The sequence below is a fragment of the Trematomus bernacchii genome, unplaced genomic scaffold, assembly GCF_902827165.1.
Source record: "Trematomus bernacchii unplaced genomic scaffold, fTreBer1.1, whole genome shotgun sequence".
Classification (NCBI taxonomy): domain Eukaryota; kingdom Metazoa; phylum Chordata; class Actinopteri; order Perciformes; family Nototheniidae; genus Trematomus; species Trematomus bernacchii.
In genome coordinates, this window is record NW_022987689.1 from 16,765,509 (window position 1) to 16,788,639 (window position 23,131).

Consider the following 23,131-nt stretch of genomic DNA (forward strand, 5'->3'; position numbering starts at 1 on the left):
GGAAAAGGAAAATCCCAAAAAGCAATAGGGCCCCTTTGAGAAGAGTTCTATATTCTTTACATTCAGGGTGGTTTTGTAATATTCAAGGGGCCACAGACGGCAGTGGAAGACAGAAATGATTTAGCAGCAGTTTAGTTTCTGTTTGATTTTGTACCGCTCATTGATTTTCCTGTGGTGTCTGGCAGCACTCTGCTGATTGCAGCAGTTTGAGTAAGAGTTTGGTCCAGATCCAGATCCAATACTGGGCTAAAGAGCGGGTGGGGGGGGCTCTGCTCTATGGATGCACTTCATCAGTCGGATCGCAGTCGTTTCACAAAGATCATAAACATGTCATTCTCACTGCAGCAGATCCTCATATTTCATGGCTCATTTAAAAATCATATTGGTGGTGCGGGTTGCAAACATGCCTTCAGTGTTTTCTGCACAAGCAGCAGTACATAAAGTCCCTTTGGGGAAATAGGATTTGTGTATTTAGCTTATTTTCATTTAAGACCCTTCTTACTGAGGGCACTGTGTGCAAAAGAGCAAAGGTCAAACCTGAGCAATGTTGTAGGTCACTCCCTGTTGGTTACTGTTTACATGTCTGACCTACTCCCACAACAGGAGGAGCACCCACAATGCTTTTGATGTGATTGTATTCATGTTTTACTACTAAACTCTGTTAGTTTTACTCCCCGTTTTATAATGTTTTTTATTATCTTATTGTTTACGTTTATATCCTTCTCTGTGAGTTTTAAATATTTTCTGTGTTTTTTTTAAAGCACTTTGTAACTAGTGAATATGCTTTTTTCTTAACAATGGAAAATGTCAAAGAACATAATTTTTTTTTTTAAAGTTGTATTATTATTATTATTACCAGTATAATTAACTATATTAAATATTTGTATTCATTATTATTGTTATTATATGTTTTTTAAATATATTTATTATTTATTTATTTATGGTTTATATATTTTTTTACAGATTCACTTATTTATAAGTTTGGCATTATTATAATAATATAACAATTATAAATGTGCTTTTTTTCTTGAAATGGTCAAATCTAGAACCTCATGTCCGCCCACTGAAACTGATTTCTTGTCGGAAAACATACATTTGAATTGTATTTTTTATTTAAAAGAAAAACTGCAATACTGCATACTTTGCACACTTCTAGTATCCTATATTTATATTTATTTTAGCACTAGGTTGGTTTATTATGGTGTAGGCTATTCTAACTTCTATCATCTGTACTTTTAATGTTTAAGTTTATTTTCAATTTCAGTCATGTGGAATGCCTTGTTAACATGCTGCTGGAACAAAAACATTCACAATTTGGGATCAATAAAGTGCATCTAATCAAATGTATGCTGAATCAGCAGGAGTGGTGCGTCATTGTCAGACAAAGGTGCATTCAAGTAAAATGGGAAATGCCCCCGCTAATACTCATGCTGATTGGTCGTTGTGAGAGGAAGGTCCATTCGGCCAGAGTGGATCTTTGAGTGGATTGGACATCAGGAGAGGACCAAAGCTGCAGAACATTCCTAACGGTACACGAGTGATGAAGTCAAAACGGACAATTCAATAACCATGAATTTGTGTTGGTGTTTTTTATAATCTGAGCCAAAAGGGATTTTTAGCTGTTTGAACGCTGAAAATATTCCAAATAATTCAGTATGTATTACATTAAAGATAAGAAAGTTATTATAAAATCAGTCAGTCCGTTTTTTACGGTATTGTTCAAGTTATTATAAAATTGGGTTTTATTTTATTGTTGATAAATTATTTTTATTACATTTTTGGAGCATTGTTGCTTTTTTCTGGAAATGATTACATTATTGGGGCATCATATCATACTCAGCTAGAACAAGGTTTAGAACTGTATATAATGATGTGGGGGAAAAGTCAAACGGTTAACAAAGTAGGAGCGACTCACGGGTTGTAATAGTTCTAAACCTGTCCTCTGTTGCCCTCTAGTGGCCAACGGTGATCCCTTTTTAAGATGCGCTATTTTCACAATACATTCAAGACTTTGGACTAAAGTTTAAGGCAGTTTATTTATTTCTCTCTCTTTTTGTATGTAACCATTTATACTATTTTTAAAGTGATGTATACATCACATAATAGAAGGACATCTATAAGACATAACATTGTTAAACAATGCACTTTAAAGAGAACCATTAGTCTTTTGGGTTTTCCCTTTCCTGTAGTGTGGTGTTTAGGTTTTTGCCTGAAACGCCTCCATTGGACTCCTTTGTTTACTTCAAAGGACAACACAATCGTGCTTCATGTATGGAAACATGTCACCTGAAGATGAGCAGAATATAGGGCCCCTTTCAATAATATCGTATTCATATCGTGTCATTTATAATATTTGGATTCTTCTTCCAAGGCTTTTCATTTCATCCATATTTTTTTGCAGTTTATAAATAACTGTAATCAATCCATCACATCAGTACATCCTTATCTGTACTTTTAGTTTTGTTCAAATGACAAAGCAGTCATTCACATATACTGTATGATTCTGGTATACGAGGGGAAGTAAATGATCATCTTCCTGTTGCCACACCGCAGCCACAGAACGTGAACTTTGCACTTTGTATTCCTCCATTTTTCTCTCTTTAGACATAAATAGGCCTGAGGTAACAGCGTCTGTGCCTGAGGGAAAGAAGGGTCTTTATGATTCATTCATACTTGCTGTATTCTTCTGAGGCTTCTCAGGAAGTGAAATTGATTCCTTGAAATGTCAATTGAATCAACTGCATTCGCTCGAATCAGGCAGCGTATTTTGAAGTCATTTTATACGGAAATGTAACTTGTTTTAATTGTAACCCCAGGGCACCCCAACAACTGGAATCCTTCCCGAAACAAATTGAATCTTTAGTTCTGACATCTTAAAGCCTAGATTAAATGCAACTCATATCTTAAAAATAAATCTTCGAATGTTGTTCACCTCCTCTTGCAAATCTGTGCCTCTGAAGTGGGAACCATATTGAGTGTTTGTTGTTGTACAATTGTTTTGCTTATTTGTTTTGTTTTTTTGCATTGGTGAATCCGGATATCTTTTTTATCAGGGCACAACAAGATTACAAAGTGCTTTACAATATAACACTGTCATAACATTTTTTTTTAATTATGCAAAATTAGGAAAAGGGGGCTTCATATAAGAACAAGTAGAATACAAATAATCATAATTTCACTTCCATTCAACCATGACAGCTCCCTGGCATGTAACGATTGCTGAACAATGAAAAATGTAACTGAAAGAGGCATGAAGCAACCATGTCTCGACTCAAAATTAACACTTAGAGTAATGAAACAACTACAAAGACACTCAGAACAGCTACCAAACGACACAAAACCACGAGAAAGAGACACAAAAGCACATCAAAAACAGGGGCCTATTATTGGTGTTTAAGCAGTAGATTCTAAGGTGACCAGAGGAGGGCGCACCCTTCTGCAGAATCCCTGCACCGTGTGGGTTGGAACTGGCCCCATGAATAACATTTTTAACAGACAGCAAAAAGAAAACCTACAAATTAGATCATGTTGTGTGCATGCTCGTGGGATACGGTGGTTATAATTCTCTTGACCTCTTCCTCACAGAGAAGCACACGGTGTGAGTTAACATGTTAACAGGGGTGGGTATGTGTTGGAATGTGATGCGTTCACTGTGTGGAGGCATGCTGGGACAGGAGCCGCTGTCGGAGGTATTCCTGTCAGGAGCCGCTCCCCGGCTGTTTGGATTATTCCGTTTTCCCTGAGGCAACATATTTCTGCAGCATGTTGGACTATGCAGATGTGTTAAAAAAAAAAGTGTTACAGATTCACCTTTTATTTGTCATGTTTTAAACCTAAAAATGCTTCTTCTAAAAGGTTTTTGAATACATTTGAAATATTTGGAGCTTTGAATAGATATTTAAATCCTGTTTACATTCAGTTTATGTCTACATTTGGTGTTAATGGAACATTATAAATATGTTTCCCCCTTCCTTGATGCCGTAGGCTACTGCTGATTCTTGGCTCTTTCATTGGGGGGATGTGCTGAAATGCACATGGTAGGGGGGAGTGGATGGGGGACTTTTCTTTCCTTCCTCCCCCATACACACACACACACACACTTTCCATGGGATCTTATTACTGTTGTATATGTGTTCTTGTTGCATGTTTATGTCTGAAACATGAACCATTATCATCATCAACTCTAATAAAAAATATGATCTCTATCTCAAAACTTTATAAATCCCCAAACATAAACTCCTGTTGGGGATATTTGGTAAAAATTCCAACGCTCATTTGTTCAGGAGATTACTGATGACTCTTAAATTAGTCTATATTTTTGTAATCTGTTGTAAAAATATAGCTTGGATTGAAGTGGTTGGGTAAAACACAGGATTAGTTGGATTATTCAACATTACCAAGGCAAGGCAAGGCAAGTTTATTTATATAGCACCTTTCAACACAAGGAAATTCAAAGTGCTTTACAAAAAATGAAAGACATTAAGAAAATGGCATTTAAAAACAGTCATTAAAAAGCAAAGATAATAAAAGAAATATTAAAAGAAAAAATACATGGATAAAAGTTACAGTGCAGTTTAAGATGTGAATAGTTCAATTAAAAGCAGCGACAAAAAGAAAAGTCTTCAGCCTGGATTTAAAAGTAGTAAGAGTTGCAGCGGACCTGCAGGTTTCTGGTAGTTTGTTCCAGATATTTGGAGCATAATAACTGAACTTCTCCATGTTTAGTTCTGACTCTGTGGACAGAAAGCTGACCAGTCCCTGAAGACCTGAGAGTTCTGGATGGTTCATCATTTAGCAGGAGGTCAGAAATGTATTTTGGGCCTAAACCATTCAAAGCTTTATAAACCAGCAGCAGTATTTTGAAATCAATTCTTTGACACACAGGAAGCCAGTGTAAAGACTTCAGAACAGGTGTGATGTGATCCACTTTCTTAGTGTCAGTGAGGACTCGAGCAGCGGCGTTCTGAATCAGCTGCAGCTTTCTAATACCAAGATTAACACATTGTTGGATTTGTGCTTAAATAGGATTAAAACATTAGCTTTCGGTTAAGTTTCACCACAAAAAACATACCTGAATAATATACAAACATAAAAATTGTATGTTTGTACGAAAGTATTGAGGACTTTATTTTACACAATAAGGAGAATAATGGCAAGATTCCAAACAAAACAAAACACATGAGTAAAACTGTCACACCCTCAGTAGATTTACACTAGTTAAAAGTTGTTGTCATGTTAAATAATAATGATCATTGTTAGTTCAAATGCCAAAAGTCTCTGGACGGCCAAAACATTGAGTGTATTTCCCCAAAGATATTTTTTTAAAACACCTAATAGAAAACCTGCAAAACATAAAACTATAAAAAAAAATGTAAATAGCATAAAGGCAATGCCCAGTGTTGTTCCTTGAGTGGAGGCTGGGTGGAGGGATGGTTCTATACGTAGTCCCGCCCCGGCTGACCTGCGGAGCTGGACGCTGGGTGGCGTGGAGCTTTCCCAGAACCCCCCCCAGAGCAGTTACAGCAGAGGAAGCCCCCTCCTATCATGGTGAGGCAGGCAGCTCCCCATCCAACATACAGTGCACTCCCAAACTCATACCTGTGGAAAACATAACATAATATAGTCACATAACACACTGATACTTATGTGGAAAAGACGATTACACAGATTTTGGTTTTTATTGGAACCAGCATACAATACAAGTCTGAGTCACACATCAGTAGCGTAGTCCTTGTAACATGTTTTGTTACTTAATTATGACACAGTTAATGCATATACTTAAAATACATTTGTTTTACTTAGGGCATTTTAAATCTTCCATATATTTCTGCTGGGAAGTTTTGATGTCATTCACATTAAGATTTGAATCATTGTAGTTTTAACTGACCATGTCTGAAGCAAACCACACAGAAATAAGTGATAAGTGTCTTAAATGCGACCTGCTGATGAGCAACAAAGTTCAAACATCTTACATTGAATAAATATTCCAACATTTGTGGTGATCTGCCTGATATTATTGCTGAGAGTCAGATAGTTAGAATGCTAGGCTTACCTCTTTCAAGTCTCTACATGTACATATGCCATATAAAGCTACTGCCTGCAGCTAGTTAGCTTAGCTTATTTTAGCATAAAGACTGGGAACAACAAGCTTGGCTCTGTCCAAAAATAGTATTGTAAAACGTGGGGTTACAAGGGGTTATGTGCTGGGATTTCTCTTGGCAGGCTGCAGTGACTTCTTGGCACGTCACGATAATGACTTCAGGCTAGCCTGTTTCCTATCTATGCTATGCTAAGCTAAGCTAAAATGTAATGTGTATTTTCCAATATATCCAGGGGAAAAAAGTTACTGTACTTTGAGTCAACTACTGTAAAAAGTACAAGTACAAAATTCTGAGGTGCTTGTCATTCATTCGAGTGTTTCAATTTCATGCTAGGCCACTTCACATTTATTTTACACTACAGTTCAGAGCTAGTATATATTCCACTGCATTCATTAAACCAAGGCCGTAACCATGGAGTCAACATTGGGGGGGACCAAACATTTAATTTCCATTTTTTTATATCAGTTAGTTAGGCTATATATTGGGGGGGACATTTTGAGCGTATCTGAATATTGGGGGGATGTGTCTTGCTATTTTGCTAAATTCGGCCTTGCTAAACGTATACTACTATACTAGTTACTCTTCCTATTAACATTGTACTAACAAAATACAAGATAAATGTATACATTGTAATACTGTGCTTTACATTTTGAAAAGGTTTATTAGTTGTTTCATCCTGAAACTGGATGACTAACGGGAGGGCTATTTTCTTTATAAGCTATGCTTTCTGCCCTCCTGCTTTTACTAATTGTGTTTGTTTGTCGGTTTCATAAATTGACTGTACTAATATTGAATTGGTAGAATAAAATAAAAATAATAATACAAATGTATCCAAAATAGCATGATAAAAGACAGATTGTTTGGTGTTATCTGTGTCATTACAAACAGCCACAGTGATAATTAGTGTGGCTTCCAAACTAAAGGGCTAGAGAATGCGACCTCACCTGGAATTAGTGGGAGTGAATGGGTTGTAGAACTCCTGGGCTATTCTGTGTCCATACCAGGACGCTCCCACCAGAGCAAGCAGACCTGAAAACCCATGAGCACAAAAACATTTGATATCGTTTCAGGTTCAAACATGCAGGACTGTATTATGTTTCATGAACTCAAAAGATCCAGATAACGTCAAATGTTGGTCAAAGTACAACATACAACAGTGTGGGGCAACATCTTAGTGCAGAACATCTCACCACCTGATAGATAATGTTGCCGCAGTGTGTGTCTTTTCATTGCATGTGTGTGTCTGAACTGAATGGACTCTCACCAGCGATAATGAAGAGGACCCCTCCAGCTAGAGCCACTTTGTCTTTCTGCTCCGGTTGTTCTGCCATGCAGGTGGTGCACCTCATGCCCACGACGTCCACCAAGAGAGAAATGAGGCTGAAGATGATGGAGGCCATCATCAGCCCTCGGGTGCCCAGCACAATCCCTGCAAACACGGGATCAATTTATTTCATTCAATGTCGCAGCTTTCATGAGTTTTCATTGGCTTTGACCGTTCACCTTTTTTGTAGAAGGGTTAAGGCCACATCTTTACGGAATTCTGACTTTTAACTCAGAAATGAGCTCAATACTTGAATACATTTTTTAAATAAATGTTGTACTTAATCTGACTTTCATTTTCTAAAAGTGTTAAAGTCACAAGTTGAAGTAATTCTTTCTTTAAAGTCAGACTCCATTTATCCATTTCGACTTTCATTTTCATGACTCCACTAGATTTCAGAGGCACATTCACTACATTTAATTCAGCACTCAGTTACAAGTTCTTTTGTTCAAATAAAAACACATGATTTGCAGTACTGTATTACAAATCTGCACAGCATTTAACGTATCTACACTCACTCCACATTGACAAACTACAATACTAAAATGCTCTTACATGTATAAGAACAGGGTCATAATAACTATAATAATATAATAAGATCCACTGAATGCTGAATAAGTACATTTCATTTCCATACTCGTATATGTTGATGCTAATACTCCTGTATACTTTTACTTAAGTAACATTTTGAAATCAGTACTTTTACTTGTAATGGAGTATTTAAAGACCATAGTATTTTTAACTTTTATTTAAGTAACGGATCTAAGTACTTCTTCCAATATGTGTATCAAGTGTGTTTATCATATACAAACCAAAAATACTTTTTCACAAAAAACATTAGCATTTCAAACCAAAGACCATCCAGAGCATATTTTCCTTTTGTATAGATTTCTAAGGAAAGGAGGTTTGGTTTTGATCTGCCCGCCCGCAGCTGGTATTTGGCGGACATGTCTCTGCTCGCAGGCGGCCTTACAGGGCTTTCTGAAACACGCAGGAGGCTTTGAATGACCACAGATTTATACATAATCCATAATCCTGTTTTATGTCATATGGGTTCTAGAGTGAAAGTGAGACATTTCATAAATTCATAATTTCAAATCACCATTATGAAAGAAAAATCTATTTAGTTTGAGAAATGCACAATTGTTTTATCCAATTACCAATAGTCCTTCCACACCTACATTTCTTTAGAAGAAGAAGTAGATATTGGCCTGGATTAAGGATAATTGGTGTATGCTCACTATGCTATTCTGCGAAAATAAAGACAGTTATTTTTGTATCTCATGGACTTTAGAGTCTGATGATAGTATAGTAAAAGCATGATGTGTGCAGAACATTACCTGGCAGTTGGAGAAGGGAATCGTACACTTTGCACTGAACCTGCCCGGTGCTCTGTGACACACAGCTCTTCCACAGCCCTTCATACATGGCCTGAGCTGTGATGATGTTGTCTCCTGCATACGATGAAGCTTTCCACTCCACCATGATTGTGGAAGCTATCGAGCCGATGAAGCCCAAAAAGGCCAGCGTGAAGCCCAGAAGCTGTATCCCTGCATTGGCCATCGTTTGAGGTCAGAAAATGTGAAGAAGTGGAATAAGTTCCAAGAGATTGAAAAGATCCCAATGCTTTCTTGATGTAGTTCCTGTCCTGGGTGTATGGGCTGGTGGAAGTGATCTCAAACAGTGGTGTCTACTTTAGCATCCTCAGGGAACACTACTGAGGAGAGGGAGGCTCTAGGAATGCATCACCTGAGGTCAGGAGGAGCGGGTGGACACCTGGTGGAGGTGAGGCTCTCTGCAACACTCAAACTGCTCCCAAACCTTAAATCTCCAGGGAAAATGCACAGCACTTAAAAACCGTGTTACTACTTTTTATTGGAATTAACTCCTCGGGACGTACCATCTTGTTTTCAAGGGCGTCCTCAATGACAATAACTAAATACAATATTAAAACAATTGGTAAAAAAAAAGAAATACCAGCCCACTGTACCACTGTTCTGAAATAACAATTCATATGTGCAATATACACTTTATTTTTACAAATATTTACTATTTATTTGAAGTTAGCTTATGTTACTACTTTTTTACAATGTATGTATACTACTTTTTTTATTATCATTAATGTGTGCTTGCCTCTATTTAATATTGTCTACTCTTTTTTCTTTTGCTTTTCATTTGTGTTGTACCTTTGCTGTTGTAACGCTGTAAATCTCCACACCAGCAAACAACTATAAGATTTCTGAATTTGATATATTCAACAGAAAACAAAAATAACAACAAAATAATAAGTACAAATTAAATAAATAATTACATAAATAAATATCCAATAATTAGACTTCAAATAATGAGAATCATATTCCAATCTGAAAAAGATTATAGAAACTTTCGGTGAATTTAGTAATAAAGTAAAAATACATTACTATAAATGTGTAATTATGGATGTGAACAATTTATCCTTTGATAACAAGGCATTTTCAAACTATGGAAGGATGATGAGCCTCAGGGCTAAAAAAAAAGAAAAGTTAGAAATTTAAAAAAAATTTAAATTTCATAAGAACACAATTTCCCGATTTTGGATCAACAAAGTACATCTTATTATCTTATACTAACATAACTACGCCTATATTGCGTACAGCGCCCATAAACTATGGCTATATAATGGTTTTAGTGTGCAATTATAGGTTTTAATTTTGTATTTGTGTTAATTTAAAATAAATCAAACTCCCAAAAAACGTACACAGCTTCTGTGTGCTTTTATTAACATTGAAATGTACTGTGTAAATGAGGCTGTGGCTCAGTGGATAGTATGATGGACTTCGAATCAGGGGATAGTAAGTTTGAGTCCCACTGCAGTCAGCATGTCGTTGTGTCCCTGAGACACTTCACCCCAAATTGCTCCTGTGGGGATTGTCCACAGTATTGAGTATGTAAGTCGCTTTGGATAAAAGCGTCTAACAAATGTAACAATAAGCAGCCGCGGGGGGGGGGGGAGAGCTTTAGAGAGCTCTCTCCTGAAAGACTGAGAGGCTGATAACCTCAGCTCAGTGAGGTAAAGGCACATCTTTATATGATCATTATAGTTATAAAAAAATAAGAGAATAGGTGAAAAACAGGTATAAAATACTATGACAGTAAACAAAAGTTGTTATTAATAAACAAGAATACAGTTTAAAAGGGGAGTGATTAGTAAAATATCCATAAAGAAAAAGTCAATCTGTTTTCAGTTCTGTTTCATATCGTGTTGAGAGATGTATCCATAGATCTCTAATGTTGCTCTCAAAGTGCACCAGATTGATACTTTTAACTTCAATATTAAAAAAAAAAAATCTTCCCGGGGGAGCATGCCCCCGGACCCCCCTAGAGGATGTTAGGTCCACCCCCCACTTAAATCATGTTCACATGGATAGGATACTTAAAGGACAGGTGTCATGGCCATTTCTACTGATCATAATTCCATTGTTGAGGTATACTAAATTAGATTTATATTGTGCAATTTTCCAAACTCTCGTTGGTTTCTCATACAGCATCTCTGTAAAGTATGTGTATTCACTCTCTGTCCTAAATGGCTTGTTCGAGCTCCTGCCCCCCCTCCCTGTGAGCCCAGTGTGCTCTGATTGGTCGAGAAGCTGACAGTCTCGTTGCTGCTCGCACACACACAGACACACACACTGCTGGAGGAGCAGACAGGCTTGCCGATACAGCGAGAACAAGCGAAACTCATCCTGAGCACACACAAACACTCACAGCCGAAGTAAAAACAATAAGTGTGGCTTGATATTGAGTAAGAAAAAGGTTTATAACGCTGTGAGAATGGGTCTGCGGAGAGCATTTCTCCGCGATCCCAACGTAGTAGCCCGAAAAACGTTTACCCATTTAAACAGTCGTGGTAAATACCTTGTTTGTTTTAAACATCATAAATACACAAACAACAATGAATACTTACAGGTTGTGTACCCGAATCTCCCGCTGGTCCAAACAAAGTAGGAACAGCATCGTTCTTCAGTGCCCTACGCTGTACATATCCGGCATGAATCCCTGAGAGGTTTGGGAAGCTTTGTTTCGTGAAAGGCTGGCAGAGGGTGTGGCCTCTGGGCACAGTGTTAGAGTTTTACTCGCTACAGGGTGTACTTTGAGGGTTTTTGACTCTGCAGACCGTTTACATGCATAAAAACCTTCATAACACACAAGGGGACGGGTAATAACCGGAAAAGCATGACACCTCTCCTTTAATACAGTTGCACACATCTTGTGTCCATATCTTTCTGTTTTGGTGCTCATGCCACAACCGTGCACGTGCATGCATGCACGAGTCATAGTGAGTGTCTGCATTTTCGGATTTTAGCTTGCAAGCTAAAATCTTGCCTAGGGCAGCAAATTGGTCAGGGGTACACTGTAAAATGTTTGGCTGTAAAATTACAGTAAATTACTGGCTACTAGTTGCATGGATTATACTAAATACTGTGACTTTACAGGTGCCATGCCCATGGAATTACTGTGATGTAGCAGTACAGAGCTGTGGTATTATGGTACCTTGCTCTACATAAATGACAGTAATTACCTGTATCTTCACACTTTTACTGTAGAAGTAATGCAACACAGTAGCCAGTAATTTACTGTAAATATAAAAATGTAAATAATACGATAATATATTGTAAATTTGACTAGTTAACTGGGATTTTACCATAACTACAAAATTCAATCAGCTCAATTAACAAAGAAAAACAAAGAAAATGCCCATTTTAACTTATTATTACTCCACTGAAGTGCAAAGTACATTTCACAGTGTCTTGGACTGAAACAAAATAAAGCCGCAAAAACTGGACTACCAGGTCCTCCCGGCTAAACATAAACACATCTGCAAAAATATGGCCTACAGCTCAAAATGGCAAAGAGGTATTCTGAGGAGAGTGTCTCCCGGCGTTAGGATAGGCGAGACATCCTTCTCCTCCAGCTTCTCTTTATATATACACGGCTGAGTGGAATTTGGAACACCTGGGCAGAGGCGGAGCCAGGGGCAGACCAGGTGCACCTGGGCAGAGGCGGAGCCAGGGGCAGACCAGGTGCAGAAAACAAGGAGGGGAGCACATGTCTACACAGACATCCACTCAAAGTCAACCATTGTTCTGAAGAATGTGCTGACATGGGGGTTTAAATTGCCATGCCTCTTTTTGGCTTTCAAGCCCGTCCCAGGAAGCACCTGAAAACAATAAGCCAAGACAACAATTACAATTTTACATAGATGTATATGTTGCATCGTTTATTTTAAGGCACATGCAGCGGTGCCCCTTTCAATTGAAGTAAAACCTGCACCAAAGAAAGAAATGAGTATTTAAAACCAAGCAAGAGCGATAAAAGCAAGAAAATCACTTAATTTGTTGTGTTATCACAGAGGATGGTCTGAATACAGTATTTTACTATGAAATAATACAGTAACATGTTGTGAAATCCTGGTAATCATTTATCCTGTACATTCACAGTAATTAACTGTGCCTGTATTGATTTCACTGTGAAATTCAAAATTACAGTATTATATTGTGAACATTACAGGTAAAGACTGTAAAGTGGTAAAACAGTCATTTATTGTAAAATATTACAGCTAAATATTGTGAAATCATGGTAATATCTTACAGTGTAGCCTCTATTATTAAATACTATTAATAACAAGAAATAGACATTTATGCCAGTTTCAAGCGGCACATAATAATGATTGTTGTCCACATCTGACGTAAAATGTGCCGGACTTCTTATTGCGGATAGATATGACTGCACATAGCCCCTTCGTCCTCCTGACACACGGTGTGTTCTCATTAGCAGCGGTCTGTTAGCCAACATTAACAACCTCTGGAATGTTCAAATTGACCAATCAGAATCGGGGGACTAGGCCATGCAATAACATGTTTTATTTATAATTTAAAATGGTCAAGCTGTTGTAATTGTTTCTACATTTTCAATATAAAAAGACTAGTTGACAAAAACTGGAAAGAGTGATCACAGATCATTTCCTGTGGGATCTATTTGTTTTGCTTTGGTAAATACTGACTAATCTCTGACAGACCTCTGCTGAAACTCACATAAAAAAGAAAAAAAATCCTCTATTCAAAGCAACAAATTCAAGTTATTTCAATAGTCCCCCCTCTGTCAGCTGATTTGCATTACAACACATTTTGAATTTGAGGATTATCCACTTTTTTAATTTTTTGCTGTGAGCTAATGGAAGCATGTCAGAGCTGGCTGCTGACCAAAGGTTTTCCTCTTGCCTAATTCACCCTGTTGCTGTGTGCACTTTGTGACAGCTGGCTTGTAGATCGGCAGGAGAATATACGGGATCCCTATAACACAGAGGTATGTTCGATTTCATTTATTTAAACAGAAAACTCTCAGTGAAGAAAGTGCATATGTATTCTGTCCTTATATCAAAGCATTGACTCCCTGTTAATTCATAGAAAGTTTCTCCATGTTTCCACAGTGAAAAATGGACAAAGTGTTGGGACTGCTTCTGTTCCTGGTGCTGCTTCTCTGCCACAAAAGCAACACACAGTTACAAACCTCGTGTCCGTATAACTGCCAGTGTTTCACTTCAGTCCAAATCCTGTGTGCGGAAGAACGGATGTCGTCTTTACCGAAGAACATGTCCAGGCAAGTCAAGGAGTTTATCGTGATCAGATCAACAGTATCGTACCTGTTTGCCCAAACTTTAAAGGAGAGCCCCCAACTCACCAAACTCGTCTTCCTCAGTAATGCCCTGCGCAGTATTCACTCTCAGGCTTTCGAGCATCTGAGTGAGCTGCAGGAGCTGGAGATCAGTGGGAACCCCTGGCTGGAGTATTTATATCTGGGAACTTTTTCCAAGCAGGGAAACCTGACTAAACTGTTGCTCAACTTCAACATGTTCAAGACCGTGCTCCCTGGCATGTTCGACTCTCTGAAAAAGCTAGAAACTCTGCAGATGAAGGGCAACGTCATATCAAATCTGCCTGCATTCCTTCTGCTTCACCTCCACAATCTGCGGGTCTTGGATCTGTCCCAGAATAAGATTCAAGACGTGAAAAGGGAAACTTTTTCTGGCCCGGCCAAACTGGAGATCCTGAAACTGAACAACAACCTCATCAGCAATCTCACATCTGACTTGTTCCACAATGTTTCACAGCTGGAAGAGCTTCACTTGGAAGGGAACAACATATCAGAACTCGCTGATGATAGCTTCTCCGTATTAACCAAGCTGAAGGTCCTCAACCTCAGAGGGAACCTTCTCACGAGATTCAGTGGTAAATTGTTTGGATTCAACGCCCCAAATTTGAAGGAACTGAACCTTAAAGGCAACATATTGACCACGTTGTCCTCTCTGAGCAGTTTGACGTCCCTTACTGACTTCATCTTGTCCTCAAACCAGCTCTCCGACCTTCCTGAGGACACTTTTAGAAATGTTACAGCCCTGGAGAATCTAGACCTGTCTGAAAACCAGCTCACCCTGCTACCAGAAACGGTCTTTAATGAACTTTTCAGCATCAAGGCGATCCACCTCAACAAGAACAACCTGAGCAGGGTGGACGCCAATCTGTTTGAGGACCAGTTGCTGATTCAGCAGCTCTACCTGTCCGACAACCAGCTGGAATCTCTTCCACTGGGCCTGTTGGACCCTTTTGTCATCCAGCACACGGTGAGACTGCACGGGAACCCTTGGAAATGCGACTGTCACATGGGGTATCTGCACGACTGGGTGCTGAGAAATGGCCGAGATGTGGAGATGCTCGACAGGATGCTCTGCTCTAGCCCTGGCTTCCTGAGAAGACGGGCAGTCGTGTCCATCGACAAGGACCAGTTGGTGTGTGAGGTGTCTAGAGATGCTACAACTGATCTCAGTAGATGTAGAGTACAAGCTTCCGGGGACACTGTGATTGTCAATTGCAAAGTGGACAAGTGCTCTCCACTTACAGTGAGGCTGCAGTTTCAGGAGGATGACGGAAGCATAACGGAGCATTATTTGAAACATGAGTCAAAGTGTAGCAATGACACAGTGATTGATATTCCTGGTCTGTAGTTTTTCCTTGTTACTAGACTTTGTTCTCTGTGCAAATACGTCGACATGCATCTGAGTCATATTATATGTTCTGACTGTCAGAGTCAATACTGTAAACAAACCTGTAACGCAACAGCTGATAACCAGCAACCATGCAAGCTGCTGGACGATAAAAGAGGTGGATGAACCCTTTTCTTGGAAAGTTTAAAGTTCAACCAATTGCATTTTAAGATTACTACTGAAAGGAACTGTGTGTATAACATGTTGAATCTCCTGTAGTGATGCTTCTGACCCCGTTGTTAATGATATTCTAATGTCAAACTGACATTAACGCAAGACAACGCACTACAACGGCCCAAACACTTACAAAAGGAGAAACGGGCTGCATTTTCGTAAATATAGAAACACAGATGCCAAAACACATCCTACAGAGTTCATCTGTTTCATAGTGTTTTGTCAGTATATTTGAAATGACTATAAGCTATCTAGCTCACAGCAGATCTGCAATAATATCAGTTGACACATTGTTAAAATAAGCCGATAAAACTTAAATTTTAGGTACGTTTCCAGTGACAGTCGGCCATCTTTATTTTAGTTGCATTGTTTTTGGATTTGCAGCGAGCTTCTCCTAATGGTAGTGTTTTGGGTCGTTGCAACTTTATTGCCCGTGTCGGCCACCGTATTCCCCGTGTCAAAGTGAATTATCATTGGAAAACATGTTGACAAATGTTTGTGTTGTTACGGGATCAGATATGATGCATTTTGCACTTTTGCACTCCAAGAAGTCTTGGAAGAACTGCTTTTGAAAAATGAAAATAAAAAAGAATATTTCCTTCTGTAAATGATGACTTTATTTTAAAAAATGTACAAAACTTTGAAAAGGCAGAAAACATATTTCATTAGGGGAGCGATGGAGGGAGTATCAACATCATTCACTTAAAGGGGACCTATCATGCAAAATGCACTTTTGTACGTCTTTTATACATGAATATGTGTCCCCGGTGTTCCAGGGAACTCACCAAGTGTCAGAAAACACAACCCTCTCTCTTTTCCTCCATACCCAAATCTCTAAAAAAGGGGCTGCAATGGATCTGATACAGACTGATCCAGATTTGAACACTTTACTGACGTCAGGAAAGTGGCGCTACGGCTATTGGGCCAACTCTCCACCTATCAGGGGAATGTGGGGTTGGGCCACGGCCGGCCATTGCCGCTCGAAAGCACTGGAGACGCTGTAGTACATATGCCAGGCCTGTAAGTGGCGCTGTAGTCTGCCACAAAAGCAGCGAAGAAGACTACCATGGTTACCCTTCTGTTTATTCTCCGCTGTGGCTTTTTTTCTCCCTCCCCGAGGCAAGCGTTTGCTCCCGCTGCTTTAATTCAATGCAATCCCTCCCCGTCGAGGCAAGCACTGTAATTCTCTCCGGTTAGTCCACCAGCAGATGACAAACATCCACCTTTCCGCCTCTTCCAAGGAACGAGGGGACCGTGCGGTAGAGTTTCAGTTAGGTTTTCTTTCGCCGGTCAAGATGTCCGTTAAAGTTTAAATCTTCCGGACAAAATTAGAAAAGTGCCGGTCAAAGGTCTTCTTTGTTATTTATTGAGCTTTAAAACAAATGAATACCGACTCTATATAATAAAACACGGAGGACGGAGATCTCATTTTCTCCCCCTCTTCTGACTTGATCAGAGCACGCTCCCCTCTCCTGCAGGGGGGCGTGGTCAGCTGCAGCTCACAGAATCAGCCCCCTGCAAAAACAGGGCTGGAGAACAGCAAATGGAGCGAAATGAGGCATGGCTAAAATGCATGATCTGTTTGGTATTTTGAAAACAGAAACGTATAAATATACCTTATACAGGTATGGCCCTACAATATATCATTTAAATATAGCATGATAGGTCCACTTTAAGCAAAGGTTTTTATACCTGAAATTGTGAAATAGTGCAGCGATACTATCAGCACAATACATTTAAAAGTAGAACTAGAATAGCTCTTTCCCTTGTTATATTACTTTTGGATTATTATTGATGCATTAATGAGTGGGCATCATTGTAATGTAGTGCTGTAGGTGAAGCTCATTTGTGAACTGTTTTTGGATTGGGTAGTTTAAACAGTGGTGGAATGTAACTAAGTACATTTACACAAGTACCATACTTGACATCATTTTACTTTACTTCAGTATTTCCATATTATCCTTTTTTTTATCAACTACTTATATGTATATATATAAAAAGTGGTTGATAAAAAGTAAAATAAATGGTACATATAAAATCACACACTTAACAATAAAATTGTCTCCAAATGATAGACTTGAAGATAAAAAAGCTTGTACAAATGATAAAAACAGGCCTATATAATATTCTTTATAAATACTTTGAATGAGCTACTCTGCATTCTTTTTCTTTTGATACTTTTAGTACATATGGCTGATACTTCTGTACTTTATGTTACTGAAATGGGCCATTGTGCAGAATGAGTACCTTCTGTACTTTGATTACATTCTGAAGCTTATATTTGTTGTACTTTTGAATTCAGGGTTTACTTGTTACTGAGTATTTTAAGACCATAGTCTTTCTTCTTTTACTTAAGTACAGGATCTGAGTACTTCATCCACCTGGGTTCCACCAGCGGCAACACAACATTAAAGATTAACATTGCTTTAAAATGATTGTCGATAAGTGGTTTCAATTATAGTTGTCACGACTTCATGTAAAATGAACAATATCTCCCTTTGATTTATTAAGTATTACATTGAAATTAATCTAGACTTACTCAATTTTTGTACAAATACCTCAAATTTGTACTGTGAAACTTTTTAATAAATATTTTTAGACTTATATATCTGTCTGTTTTACTCTTAGGATACTTAAGATAGTAGAAGTGACCCATCCTGTCATCCCGGGGTTCTTGGACACCCCTGGATCACTCCGCTGCTCCTGAACACTGGGAGGATGATAAAGAGGTGGGGGGGGGGCAGCCTCCACACAACAAGGCACACAGATGGCTACACCTTGAATACAGCACTCTTCCCGGGGTTAATAAGGGTCAAAGGCCAGGGGGTCGATTGGGTCCTCGGTCCGAGTTGAATGACATCACAATTCACATGACAAAAACTGGTGGCCGTCTTACTTCCAACGTTTGGAGTGAAGGCATTTAGCTGGAGGTAATCCTCACTTGAGCAAAACTATGGTTGAAACAGGACATTTAACATTTAAAGTGCAGGGTTGTTGGCTAACGAGCAGCCAGGCATGTGGAAGCTACGCATATCTTTCTTTAGTGAGGGTAACAGGGTTCATATAGATCATTTAGGCTCTAAGGAGAAAATCATAGTTTCACAGTCAAAAAGATAAATAGTACCAGACAAAATATTTTCTTTAATTATTGAGGAATATTTGTAAGGTAATCCGTCATACGAATAGGCATTCATTGTATTGCAACATCATTTTAAAATTGTACCTCTAAATCTCTTTTTTGAAAACCAGAACCACTCTGATCAATATGAAACGTGAAACTTTTTTTGCAATTCAATTGTTCTTAGAAATGTTTAAAATTCCAATTGCAGATCCACACATGTTCATTGTAAGTTTGAATTTAGCCTCCGTTAAGGAAAATCTACGTTTAAAAAGGAATCATAATGACAATAAAGATAATAATACATTACAAAAATAATCAGTGTAATAATAGTGTAACATGGGTATAATATGGGTGTAATACAGGTGTGATAATGATGTATTATGGGTGTAATAAGGGTGTGATTACAGTGTAATGACGGTATAATAGTAGCGCAATTACAGTGTAATATAGGTGTTCCATGGGTGTAATATGTGTCTAATAACAGTGTAATATGAGTGTCACATGGGTAAAATAAGGGTGTAATTAGGGTGCATAATGGTGTAATATGGGTGTAATAACGGTGTGGTGCTATTTAGAAAATAGCCCATTTAAAGGTTATTATAATACATTATTGTTTAAAATCTTAGCCAACATTATTGGTGATATATTTGGTGTCTTTGTGATATTTAGAGAAGAATTTCGACTAAAGTTGAGTGGGTTTAAAGGACTGGTCACTGAACATATCCATAAGATTTACCCCCTGTTTGGTACAGCGTAGTTTCAGAGGTTAATTAAGTTACCTTCAATTCCAAAACATCCCAGCAGCCATCACTTTCAATTAACCCCTTGCAAAGTTACAGCGGCAGGGTCTGAGTGGCTTGGTGAAAAGCAGCTCTGCCCCCCGCCCCCACGGCCAGATCCCATCACTCCGCTACACCGACACCACGCTCCACACAGCGGCTCCTCAGAGGGGCGAGGACAGAAGCAGAGGGGAGGAGACATTATCTGCTGAGACACACAATGTCCGAATCAACACAAAGCACTGGGGGGGTTTCCCACAGTGTTTCGATGGGCCTGTGTGGAGGGGGGGGGGGGGGGGCAAGGGCAGGGCAGCGTCCTTGGGACAAAGGGTAGAGGTCATCTCGGACTCAGTGCCCGGTGCGAGAATTCAAGAGGAGAGTTTTTGATCTGGAAATGTAAATTAATTGGACATCGGGTTGCTGTGTGTCATCAAGTTATCATCTCTAATATACTGTAGTAACAACGTAGGCATATGTCTGTCTTGAGCACCGCCACCTAATGTAAGAAATGGTCTCTTTGATAATCATGCTTATTGTTGTTTTATTCAGCATCATTCAAATGAGCTCAGTCAATCGTGTAATGATAACCACCACCAGTCCCTATAATGAAGGCAGGTGTCTATTAGATCCTCTCTCTCAGCCAATGAGATCGTGATACACATCCTCCGTGACACGATGACCTAAACATCTCAAGGACACAAAAACGCCATTTTGCACACTCAAAATGTGAGCCTTGCTTACAAACAAGGGTCAATATTTACCCCTCAGTGCACCCAGACCCCCGCATGGAGGCTAAATAGTTTTTGACCAAATTAAGAACAGCTGACCTGATGTGGGTGTTAAGTGGACGCAGAGATGTCATCAGAATGGTAATCTTTAAGCGTACTGGTACACCGGCTTTTGTCTTCTTCGTCCCTCTTGGCAGATAACAAGAGGCTATAAGCTCCTTATCATCACATTACAATTATTGAGAATGAATCAGGACCCTGGCCCCTGTGGACCCTGCTCTTATACATCTACACTTGTTTTGTTTCCAGCTCTCCAGATAGAGAGGTTTTTAATATGTATGCATGCAGCCCGTCATTGTATTTTGAAGAGACACGGCAAAACCTAGCAGCTTGTCTCTGCAAAACAATTGGAAAAATACCTCCCGCACTCCAAACACCAGCAGCAGAAGTAATTTGTGAAGAGGGTTTTGTTTCAGAAAAATATGTTTCTTGAGTGGGCCGCATTAATTATGGGTTGAGTGATGAAGCAGGATTATCAACATTTTACGAATGCAGTCGGTCCCTGTTGTTACTTCATGGTTCCAGATTTTAAGAGCATTGACGTGCTCAGCTATTACCAAAAGGTAAGTAAAAACTAAAACCAGCGAACAGATTCTCATACTCTTTCAACCTAACAGTTGTCTTAGAGTTGTCTGCTATCGCTCAGTTGACAAATGCTTGCCTACATGTTTATAAAAGTAGATAGAATTTATAATCCCTCAATACAGTCTTGTTGGGAAAGTGGTGCCAAAAAACACGCAAAGCAGTAGAAAACGTCCTTTTCCACAAGTGTAATGATGATTTGAGTCTAATACAAATGGAGGACATTTTTCATAGCACCAAAATCATAGTTGCATTAGCATCAGTGTCTTTTTTCATCCTTCACAATCACTGGCTCATTTATCAGCCGTTTGGCGCTCAGCCATTTGGTAATGCTATCATCTTAAGTGTGCAAAGTTCTTCCTTAAAGGGTACCTTTAGTGTTTTTAGAACCTTGGACACTATCTTCCAATGTTTTGGGGCCTAAGTAAGTGACAGGGACAATCACTTTTAAATTGGTCGATTATTACGGGCTGCAATTCAATTCACCTTTTCAATACGCGTCAACTTAAAGTGCTTGTTTCTGGGACTAACAGGCTAATATGGAATAAAAAGTGTCTGACAACATTATTGAAAAAGACAATACGGATAAATAAAACCTGTATCTTCAAATAGTCTCTTCAGTATCGTATCTAAGTCACGCTCAAGGAGAAGTCTCGTTCATTGCATCCACACCATCAAAAACTATTCAGCCATGACATCTAAAATCTTTTATTAAATGGCTCGGTTAAGTACTTGATTCTGATTAGTCAATTTGAACGTTCAGTGTTCTGTTCCATTTAGATAGAAGACCCTTCCTATGGATGCTATTATTTAGCTATTATCATGTGCAGTCATTTCAATCCGCAGGAAGATGGCTAGTCAAGTGAATGTCAGCTGTGGCCAAAAATACACATTTGTTTTCCCTATCAAAAAACACCATGGAAAACGATTTGAATATTTATTTTGTGGTGAGCACAACAAAATGTCCACTGTTGTCTTCCGGCATGGAGTCACATGACACACTAATGAACAGACTGGTAATCGTACAAATAAGACCATGGCAATGCTGAACAGGTTTGTCATTGCACAAGGCTAGCTATGCTAAAAAGTTAAGGTTGCTATTGGAGCATTATGGGATGTCTCCTTTTGAATTAACACCTGCAGTGATAATGATTCGTCGAAGGTCTCCATTGGCAGAAAGAAAACCAAGATGAAAATGTTCCCTCCGACATTCAACACAACATCTCCTTTGAAGAGGGGATGACTTGTGGTGAAGAAACTGTTAGTTAGCTTTAATGGTCCCACCATTATCACTCTTTGTGGCTCCAAAGTGATAAATATTCTTCTTCCACTGTGATCGTGTCATGCCGATACTAAATTCCCCCTCCGGAAGCTACACTTCCACGAATACGTTGTTGACGAAAACAACCAGCTAAATCAAAAAGGGAAGAATTGGAGTGAAGGGACAAAGAACATTGTTCATTCACCATTGATATCGAGTGCATAATCTATTCATTAGCCTTGATGTGAACTACTTCCACCCCCATCAGGCACCATAAGAACAAAACTCACCCACAGGGGCCGGGCAGCGAGGGCTTCCGGTGAGTTCCAGGGGAACCTGTCAGTGTGTTTGTGAGGGGAGGCCATCAATCATGGAGCTCTGCGAACCCCGCTACTTGTTTACCGTTCTCTACGTTTGGGAAAAATACTGCGGGGTTTTGATTAGGGAGGGGCAGGGATAAGAAACAAAGGATGGAAGGAGCGGAGCAACACCAGGAAACGTCATACATTCCCTCAGGAGACCCCCTCCATCATAACCACTCCATGTTCTCCATCACATACAGGTGGATGGGACCTCCACCTCTTATCTGAACAGTTCTCCAGCAGCCTGTAGGAGCAGGACCTGCGGGACAATAAGCCTTCTTTAGCACGGGGAAAGTGACAGCATGGTCCTCTACCCCCCTCCCGGCCATTAAAGCTCTTCCTGGATAAACAAGGGGAAGGCCCTTTATGAAGATGGAGAGGGTCACAAGGAGAGGAGCCATTGAGCCTCTAAAGGGGCCCGTCTTTGTTTTTGTGTTCAGGGTCTCCTCAAAGGATACTCTGATAGGAGGGGGAGCTCTTGTTTTTGTCTTTAAGTCCTCTTTACTGCCAGGCTTCTCTCCGCTGTGCCAAAACAGAGATGTAAACTTAATTGACTGTATCA

At 39.2% G+C, this 23,131-nt stretch overlaps 2 protein-coding genes across 2 annotated transcripts; one reads left to right on the forward strand and one right to left on the reverse strand.

Moving 5' to 3' along the window:
* Nucleotides 1–4,911: 4,911 nt before the first annotated feature.
* Nucleotides 4,912–9,139, reverse strand: cldn1 (claudin 1). Its single transcript, XM_034137084.1, has 4 exons — nt 8,766–9,139; nt 7,366–7,530; nt 7,046–7,130; nt 4,912–5,598 (listed from the first exon to the last, which is right to left on the reverse strand). Exons 1-4 carry the CDS (start codon nt 8,986–8,988, stop codon nt 5,436–5,438), a joined length of 636 nt encoding a protein of 211 aa, XP_033992975.1. The 5' UTR covers nt 8,989–9,139; the 3' UTR covers nt 4,912–5,435.
* Nucleotides 9,140–13,385: 4,246 nt separating this feature from the next.
* zgc:153913 (carboxypeptidase N subunit 2) lies at nt 13,386–16,210 on the forward strand. Its single transcript, XM_034137220.1, has 2 exons — nt 13,386–13,767; nt 13,892–16,210. Exon 2 carries the CDS (start codon nt 13,898–13,900, stop codon nt 15,461–15,463), a length of 1,566 nt encoding a protein of 521 aa, XP_033993111.1. The 5' UTR covers nt 13,386–13,767; nt 13,892–13,897; the 3' UTR covers nt 15,464–16,210.
* Nucleotides 16,211–23,131: the final 6,921 nt, after the last annotated feature.

What these genes read in the sequence shown, in the direction of transcription:
- cldn1 (XM_034137084.1), bottom strand. Translation starts at nt 8,988, where the DNA reads ATGGCCAATGCAGGGATACAGCTTCTGGGCTTCACGCTGGCCTTTTTG. An exon ending in GGTCCTCTTCATTATCGCTG is followed by an intron (nt 7,131 to 7,365) that starts GTGAGAGTCCAT and finishes ATGGGTTTTCAG; the next exon opens with GTCTGCTTGCTCTGGTGGGA. An exon ending in TTCACTCCCACTAATTCCAG is followed by an intron (nt 5,599 to 7,045) that starts GTGAGGTCGCAT and finishes TGTTTTCCACAG; the next exon opens with GTATGAGTTTGGGAGTGCAC.
- zgc:153913 (XM_034137220.1), top strand. Translation starts at nt 13,898, where the DNA reads ATGGACAAAGTGTTGGGACTGCTTCTGTTCCTGGTGCTGCTTCTCTGC.